Below are 9,412 nucleotides of genomic sequence, written 5' to 3'. Positions count from 1 at the left end.
TAATTTTTAACATAATCAGGTTCCCCTTGTTCCATAGTATACCATTATTCTTTATCATAACAACACCCCCTCTGAAATGATAGGTTTGGTAATGTTGTTGTTTCTTCCTAAAATTAATCAGAAGAGGGGCACCTGGGTGGCTCAGTCTTTAAACAGCTGCCTTCAGCTCAGGTCATGATCCCAGGGTGCTGGGATCAAGCCCCGCATGGGGGGGGGGGGTAGTCCCTGCTCAGGAGGGGGCCTGTTTCTCCCTCTGCCCGCTCCTCCCTCTGCTTGTGCTCTGTCAAATAAATAAATAAAATCTTAAAAAAATAAAATTAATTACAAGAGCACACAAAGAAATGTTCACATTCCACCAGTTAGTAAGTACATCACACTTTGGGAAATGCCACAGAAGTAGAATTGTTGTCAGTTTCATTCTGCCTTGGACCTCGGTTGGGCACATTTCTCAAGTCCTGAATGTATTTCCTAATCAATAAGAAGGAAGTAACTACACTGTGTATAGGCGTTAGTAACCAGTTTTGTTGCGAGTGACTGAAGGCAAGTTCTTCCTGGGAGGCTCCCTGGGACCTTTGTCCAGGCACGTCTCAGCCCCTGCGGTGGTGGGGGAGGGGAGAGCAGAAAACAGGCCAGCCTTGGTAAAGATTACCTCTCAGCTGGGCTGGAGAGCTTCGCAGCAGTGGTGGGAAAACCCCTGCTGGAGGCAAAAGTCTGGGAAGCTCTGGCCCTCTCCCACCTTGCACTCTCCACCGTCTCCCCTGGCCACTTCAAGAAGGAATGAACATGGTGTTCCAGACCCTTGTCCCCACAGAAACCACCCACTAGCCCTGGGGACAGTGCAAACTTCCGGAAGAAGAGACAAGTTAGATGTCACGCCTCCGCCTCTACGAACTTCAGCGGGCTTCCCGGGTCGGGGGAGGGAGGGCAAAGCGGGAAGGAGGGGTTTGCGGTTGGGGAGAGCCAGAGGGCCCACCCCTCTCCGGAAACTTGGGGGTGGAGAGACCCAGCCCAGCTCACACCAGAAAGCCAGCTCCAGGCTGGGCCTGGGAGGCCTGCAAACCCCACCCCATTCCTCTGGGCACCTCGTGGCCCAGACGGGTTTGTTTATGAATCCAGCTCCCTCCTCCCACAGCCCGGCCCTCCGCCCGCCCTCAGGGTGGCCCTAGTTGCATGGGAGGGGGAAACTGGGCCGCCTACCCCCCTACTCCTCCCCTTACTTTCTCCAGCCTCTCCTGTGGATGAGCGGGGAGGCCAGGTCCTCTTCCCAGTCCAGCTGCGTGTACCCTGTTAGGGCCATTTTCCTTAATGGGAATGGAAAGCTGCGGGTGGTGTAACTCTCCCAGCTCTGGCCTCTGGTGAGGACTCAGGACTGTTTGTCCCAGGAGAGGAAGCTGTTGCATTTTTGGTTAAAAGAGGAACTTTATTCCTCTTAACAATGCTAAACTGCAGGGCAGGACCCCAGTCACTGTTGGGGTGCAGCAGTCTGGGTGGGGGTGACTGGTGGGTAAACTGACCTTAGGTACTGGCGTACTTCCAGGTCTGGTGAGCTGAGGTCCCTGAGGTGTCTGAAGGGTTTGGATATTTTAGGGGAGGCAAATGTTTTGATTATGCATTTATTTCAAGCCGGACTCCACAAATGTGCAGAAAAGCTGTCTCCTTGCTCACTTTGGGGTCTAGGCTTCTTTCTGAGCTGTCCTTGCCCCTGAGCCTGCCTTCTCTAGCTCTCTCAAATGCGGATAGATTGTGGAATTTAGTCTCAGACCTTCCTCTTCCTCTTCCCCACCACCTCAAACCACCTCTGCTTTTGTTTGTCTAATTGTCTTCAAGCTCTGGAGACTATCAGCTGGGTTTAAAGTCAGGCCCGTCATCTTGCAGCCCTCAGAAAAGAGAATATTCGAGAAGTTTGGGCCAGACTTCAACTCCAACAACAACTAAGTCGTGTTGTTGACCATGCCCCCCAACTCTCAAGAATTTTCATTTCCCCCACCCTCAGCCCTTCTTCCCCCTCCAGGCCTTTAAGATCGCCAGAGCCACGGACAGATTGCCAGACTGAATGGAGGCCTTCCTAGTACAAGGTACAGAATAGACAGGGATGAACCACAATGCTTCTCAGATACAGAAATAAAGACATAGCAAAGGACAGAATAAATCTTTTTTTTTTTTTAAGATTTTATTTATTTGCCAGAGAGAGATCACAGGTAGACAGAATGGCAGGCAGAGGGAGAGCTTGGAGAAGCAGGCTCTCAGCTGAGAAGGAGCCCGATGTAGGGTTCAATCCCAGGACCCTAGGGTCATGACCCGAGCCTAAGGCAGCCACTTAACTGACTGAGCCATCCAGTGCCCTCAGAATGAATCCTTTTTTTTTTCTTATTAAGATTTTATTTATTTATCTGAGAGACAGTGAGAGCATGAGAGAGGGGAGAAGTTCAGAGGGAGAAGCAGACTTCCTGCAGAGCTGGGAGCCTTATGTGGGACTCCATCCCTGGACTCTGGGATCGTGATCTGAGCCAAAGGCAGTGGCTTAACCAACTGAGCCACCCGGGTGCCCCAGAATGAATCCTTTTTTTTTTTTTTTGTCAAAGATTTTATTTATTTGACAGAGATCACAAGTAGGTGGAGAGGCAGGCAGAGAGAGAGAGGGGGAAGCAGGCTCCCTGCTGAGCAGAGAGCCCAATGCGGGGCTCAATCCCAGGACCTGGGACCAGAGATCATGACCTGAGCTGAAGGCAGAGTCTTAACCCACTGAGCCACCCAGGTGCCCCGAGAATGAATCCTTTTAAATAATGATAATAATAAAGAATATCTGTAATCATTCCTGGATTTCTCATCAACAAGTTCTGGGCTTCCCAAATAGAAACCAGGCTTAATATAGTCCTTTTCTTAGTTTTTCACCTTTCCAGGGCCCTAAAAAGACTGAGGGATGTGCATGATGATCCACCCAACTTCTCCAATCACCACTGCACTTCAGATGACCCTAGATAGCATGGTGTGAAAATCCTAGGCTTGTTTTCTTGTTCAGAGAGAAGCTTTCTTGCTTCGAAGACTGTTGATGCTTTATTATCTTATCAGGGACTCTCTTTTACTTTTTCTTTCCTGACCTCCTTTATCCTAGAGTAGGCAGAATAGGTAAAATAGAACAGAATAGAATAGAATAATATGGGGGCTCCTGGGTGGCTCAGTCAGTTAAACATCAGCCTTGGTTTTAGCTTAGGTCAGTATCTCAGGGTTGAGGGATTGTGGGATGGAGAAGCTGTGTAGGGCTCCATGCTGGGCATGGAGGCTGCTTGAGACACACCACCCCCCACCCCAACTCGTGCATGTGCACACGCATGGTCTCTCTCTCTCAAAAAGATTTTATTTACTTATTTGACAGACACAGCTCACAAGTAGGCAGAGAGGCAAGCAGAGAGAGAGAGGTGGAAGCAGGCTCCCTGCTGAGCAGAGAGCCCAATGCGGGGGCTCGATCCCAGGACCCTGGGACCATTACTGGAGCCAAAGGCGGAGGCTTTAACCCACTGAGCCACCCAGGCGCTCCTCTCTCTCTCAAAAAAAAAAAAAAAAAAAAAAAAGTCTGTTTTGTATTTATTTTTTGGAATATTTTATTTATTTATTTTACAGAGAGGGCACAAGCAGGGGGAGCCACAGGCAGAGGGAGAGAGAGAAGCAGGCTCCCCACCAAGCACAAGGATCCCAACATGGGGCTTGACATGGGGCTCCATCCCAGGACCCTGGGATCCCGACCCAAGCCAAAGGCAGATGCTCACCAACTGAGCCATCCAGATGCCCCAAGTCTGTTTTGTATTTAACAGCTGTAGTTGAAAGCTAACTGAGAAGGAAGTTTACAATGATGGTGTAAAAGGAAGGTTTTGAAATATCTTCATATTTTATTTTGTAAAATGTTCCCAGTTACCAGATTGCTAAGTGGAAACTTTTTTTCAAGTTTACTTTTTTAGTAATTTCTACACCCAACACGGGGCTGGAACTCACTACACCTAGATTAAGAGTCACAGGCCTTTCCAACTGGGCCAGCCAGGTGTGCCAAGTGAGAAATTGATGAAAACAAGAGTGGCTTCAAAGTCAAGAGGAATGATTTAATTTATAAAAGGCAAGCAACTGAAGGCTGAGAGTCAGTCCTTGGCCTTGTATTTTCTGGAGTTCTGTTTAGGATTGGGGGGACTAGACTTCTTTCACTTAAGTGTTTGTTTACTGGGTGTCAATTATATGCTATGCTAGGCCCTGAGGATACAAAGCAAAAAAGCATCACCTAGGCCCTCAGAATGCTTTAGTTGGAGGAGATTGGATATTTACATACCTCTAATGGAGGTATGTTAAAAGAACATAGTGGACAGAGTATTCAATCTGGGGGAGTTAGGAAAAGACTTCAGAGAAGTCGTTCTTATCAAAGCTAATAGGAAGAGTTCGGTACCCCAGAAGGAGGGTAAGCTGAGTAAACTGTGGTTCTGAACTATGGAGACCCAAGAAAGAATGCTTTGGAGGAAGAGTCCAACAAAGAACAAAGTGAAAGGTAAGAGTGCAATGGACAGTAATGGAAGATGAGCCTGAATAAGTGAGGGGTAGACCACTAAGAATCCTGACAGCCACTCTGGAGTGTTACCACTTAGTGCTTGTACTATTATGATTGATTTTGAAGTAAAACATCTCTCAAATGACCCATGTTGCTTTGTAAACACAGTCATTAGGAGTTATTTAAATGATTTCACAAATGGTTATGTAGACAGACACTGGCATGTGTGGGATTTGAGAAACCTTGAAATAAGTTATTCATTTAAAAAAAATTTTTTTTAAGATTTTTTATTTATTCATTTGATAGAGATCAGTAGGCAGAGAGAGATGGAGAAGCAGGCTCCCTGCTTGCGGAGCAGAAATCCTGATGCAGGGCTCGATCCCAGAACCCCGCGATCATGACCTGAGCCGAAGGCAGAGGCTTTAACCCACTGAGCCACCCAGGTGCCCCATTTTTAAAATTTATCTTAGTTTTGTTTAAAGAAATTTTGTTCAGATTTTCACAGGTGAATTGAACAAGATGGGTCATGCCCATTTGCTCTCTTATCGGTAAATAGACCTTTTTCTCAATACCTAGGATAAAATCAAACTCTAATTCCCATTTCAGGGATAAACTAGCTTAGAACCATGGGAAAAAACACAAGCTTTGGAACTAAACAGAACTATCATAATTTTTTTTTTTAAATTTTATTTATTTGTCAGAGAGAGAGAGGGAGAGAAAGCAAGCACAGGCAGACAGAATGGCAGGCAGAGGCAGAGGGAGAAGCAGGCTCCCTGATGAGCAAGGAGCCCGATGTGGGACTCGATCCCAGGACGCTGGGATCATGACCTGAGCCGAAGGCAGCTGCTTAACCAACTGAGCCACCCAGGCGTCCCGAACTATTATAATTTAACTTAAGTATTTGAGCCTAGGTTTTCTCATCTGTAAAAGGGAATGGGAACTTAAATTAACTGAAAGGATTAAGTTAGACAATACATATATACATAAAACACTCAGAGGAGGGCTCTATGTTAGCTCCTACCCCACCTCACCCCACCGGCCCCTGCAACTTTAGGTGTGGTCTTTTGCTGAATACATTAAACAGCTGTTAGAATCTCCAGAGCTTGGTTTACAAAGATGAGTAATGCGGTTTCTAACATCCCGGAAGTTTCAGTTTCTTCCCTTCTGGAAGTTTCTTCTTTACAGTTTCATCCCCTAGTTTTCCCTTTTTTTAGTTAGGTTTTTTTTTTTTTTTTTTAAGATTTTAAACATTTGACAGACAGAAACACAGCAAGAGAGGGAACACCAGCAGAGGGAATGGAACAGGGAGAGGCAGGCTTCCCGTGGAGCAGGGAGCCAGAGGCAGGGCTCAGTGTGGGGCTCGAACCAAGGACCCTAGGATCATGACCTGAACCGAAAGCAGCTGCTTGACAACTGAGCCACCCAGGCGCCCCATCCTTTACTGTTTCTTAAACTTTGGTTTAGGGACTAATCACTTGAAAGAATTAGTTAAAAAGTTAATATTCTCAAGCCTCACCCCAGAGAATCTGATTTACTAGGTCTGACATGGAGACTAGGAATCTACCTCTTTCAAATTTATGTATTACGTAATTATCTATGTATTTATTTGATAGATTTTCATTATTCCTATTTTTATACATGAGGAAGCCCAGAGAAGGGCATTTTGGCGGCTCGGTTGTTAAGGGTCTGCCTTTTGCTCAGGTCATGATCCCAGCGTCCTGGGATCAAGCCCCAGGCCCCACGTGGGACTCCCGGCTCTGGGGGAAGCCTGCTTGTGTTCCTCTCTCGGTGTTTCTGTCAAATAAATAAATAAAACCTTAAAAAGGGGGGGGGAGCCCAGAGAAGTTATTATTTTTTTCAGATTTTACTATTTGAGGGGTGCCTGGGTGGCTCAGTCGCTAAGCATCTGCCTTCGGCTGGGGTCATGGTCCTGGGGTCCTGGGATCTAGTCCCACGCCAGGCTCCCCGTTCTTCGGGAGGCCTGCTTTTCCCTTTCCCACTCCCCCGGCTTGTGTTCCCTCTCTCACCATGTCTCTCTCTCTGTGTCAAATAAAAAAAATCTTAAAAAAAAAAAGATTTTATTTATTTGAGAGAAAGACAGCACATGAACGGGGTGGGGGGTGAGAGGCCAAGAGGAAGAGGAAGAGGAAGAAGCCGACTCCCCACGGAGGAGGGGACCTCTGTGGAGGAGGAGGGGCTGGATCCCAGAATCCTGGGATAATAACCTCAGCGGGAGCCGGCCGCTAAACCAACTGAGCCACCCAGGAGCCCCAGAATCTACCTTTTTAAACAAAGCAGACAAGGGTTTGGATAGAGACTATCTGACATATTTTGGGAAGCTTTGATCTAGGGAGAGATGCTATTGTAATTTGTAATGTAATGTTTTATATAAATGTATACAAGAGGATAATGCCATTTGAGCTGTCATAGAAGTTAGATTTAGTAGTTTTCAGGAGCTAAAAAGGAACAATACATTTAAAAATACATATGTAATTATTTCTTTTATTAAACCCATTTTTATAAATGGTTATATCAGGCCTGCTTTATTCAAGAAATCTATGGAAGGCTTTTTGTGGGACTGCTCTGGGCTGGAATCTGGCACTAAAACTTACTAGCTTTGTGACTTTGGGCCAGTTATTTACCAGCCTAAATTTCTTATAAAATACATAACTTCTCTGGTACCAATATTTTCTTTATGAGCATGACACAAGGAATGCAGAACGCTTAACTGACCTACGCACCTAACACAGTAGGCATTCCACACTTACTTTCTTCAGGGCCTATGCAAAGCAGCAGAGGCCTGTTTTAGGGGGATCCAGACTTTAAAACAACATGTCACGAAGTGCTGAATTGTAAATTGTAAATAACTTAGTGACCAACACGTAAAATAGAAGGGGCTACAGAGAATGACCTCCGTGTCATTGACAAGTCACCCAGGCTGCCTCCCCCAAAAGCAGGAAAAAGGAGAGGTGGAATGGTAGGCCAGCAATTCGAGTGCCTGGGGGAAAAATGTCCTTTAACTTTGTAGTTACAAAAGCAGGAACTCTTTATCTTGCCATCCTGTTTTACGCTTAGACGGTATTTACAATGAAGGGGAGAAACAGGAAGTGGCTTATAGGACACTGACGCTGGGAGGCTCTCCAATGTATTTTGAGCCTCAAAGACCAGCCCTTGAAAAGTTAACCCTGATTAAGTAGTTAGCAGCTTTATCTGGGAGAAGTTAATAAAATGGCGTTTGCTGGTCTGACAAAGCCCTTGCGAATTGTCAGTTAACTGTGCGAGCGCAGCGCCAGATTTCGTCGAGCACGCACCCACAGGGCTTACACCCACATTCAGAGGCATCCGCCCGCTTGTCCGCCCACCCCAGGAAGGGTGAGACTTGAGAGGTACTTTTAAGAACGGTTAAGTGAAGGCTCGAACGAGCCCTGCTGGCGAGGCAGAACTGCGAACCGACTGTCTTGGCCTTGACACTTGCTGAGCAGCAAGGATCCACCGAAGCGCGGCACCTATTCACTGTAAAGACGTCCCCTGAGGAGGGCCAAAATGGCGACGAACTCCCCTTGGCACAGCCCTGCTCCCTCCCCCAGGACGGGAGGCTCTACTAACGCCCATTGGCCAAGTTGGAGGCGGTGCCTACCTTCCTTCGCCGCCTCATTGGACTGAGTGACTGAGGGAGACGCCAGTTCTCCTCTGCCCACTCCAAAATCCCGCCCCCAGAGCTCATTCGGCGTTCAATTGGCTTTTCATTCACGTCAATCTGCGTCCTAGCCTGTCTTTTTTCAGTGTTAATCCAATCATAACTTTCCTGGCTGCCCGCCTGATTTCTGATTGGTTTTGGTCAGCTTCATCCTATCCCATTTCTGCCTACTTCTTACCACCTCCCAAAAAGGACTGTGCCCAGGCATGTCCAGGGTTCTGGTTGGTCGTTGTTCTGTCATTCCAGTCAAAGTTCTTCCTATCGCTACCGTTCAGGGAGCCCGCCTGGCGGTTGACTGGCTTCCTTCCAAGCCTATCATCACTAGCTACCGCCCACCCTCGCTTCCTGCGTCTTTCATTGGCTTTTAAAACTGAGAGGGTGGCCTCCTTGGGCGGACACTGGGCACGCAACTATGTCTTACACGCCTCAGCGAGCAAGCGAGTCTTGTCATTGGATAACCTACCCGTCTTTTTTCTGCAAGTCCCTCCTTTCTCCCTCCCTCATTGGGCGGGGCAGCAGCGAAGGGGCGGAGCCTAGGCTGGGCTTGTGGCGCGCTGCTCCCTCCTCCTTACCCCCCCCCTCCCTGTCCGGTCCGGGTTCGCTTGCCTCGTCAGCGTCCGCGTTTTTCCCGGCCCCCCCCAACCCCCCCGGACAGGACCCCCTTGAGCTCGTCCCTCAGCTGCCACCATGAGCGGTAAGGATGAGTCCACTCCAAGCTTAGGGGTGGGAGGGGAATGAGGGGGCGCGCGCGAGGGCCGACCGGGCGGTCCCCGCCGTGAGGGGGGGCGGGCGGGAGGCGGCGGCGGCGGCCTTGGTCCCGCCCGGGGCGGAGGGAAGGGAGGGAGAAGGGGCAGTGGCGGGGCCTGCGAGAAAGAGGGGGATGGGCCGCCCGCCCCGGGGGAGGGGGCAGCGTGGCCTCGCCCGCCCCCTGCCCGCCCCGGCCACGGGGGACGGGCCTTACCCCCCACTATTCGGCCGCCCGCCTGAGGCTCCTCCCGCCGGGGGCTGGAGCCGCGGGGGCGGCCCGAACAGTGCAGGCCCCGCCCGGGCCAACCGCCTCCCTGGTCCGCCCTCTGGTCGCCGCCTGCCCCAAGGCCCTCCCCTCCCCCCGTAGATTTCCCCTCCCCCCCCCCCCCCCCGGCCGTCCCGCCCTTTCCACGCCCCTCACCCCGAAACCGCCCTTTCCCTCT

At 49.2% G+C, this 9,412-nt stretch overlaps 1 protein-coding gene across 1 annotated transcript in view; it reads left to right on the top strand.

Moving 5' to 3' along the window:
- Window positions 1-8,763: 8,763 nt before the first annotated feature.
- SP1 (Sp1 transcription factor) overlaps window positions 8,764-9,412 on the top strand; it is a 52,870-nt gene continuing 52,221 nt past the window's right edge. Inside the window, exon 1 of the mRNA XM_047740477.1 lies at window positions 8,764-8,916. Coding sequence (XP_047596433.1) covers window positions 8,910-8,916 — 7 coding nt within the window. The 5' untranslated portion in view covers window positions 8,764-8,909. The remainder of the gene's footprint in view (window positions 8,917-9,412) is intronic.

The sequence above is a fragment of the Lutra lutra genome, chromosome 8 (assembly GCF_902655055.1).
Source record: "Lutra lutra chromosome 8, mLutLut1.2, whole genome shotgun sequence".
NCBI classification, from domain to species: domain Eukaryota; kingdom Metazoa; phylum Chordata; class Mammalia; order Carnivora; family Mustelidae; genus Lutra; species Lutra lutra.
The sequence above is the reverse complement of the archived record's forward strand: the minus strand, read 5'-3'. Positions and strand labels throughout refer to the sequence as shown.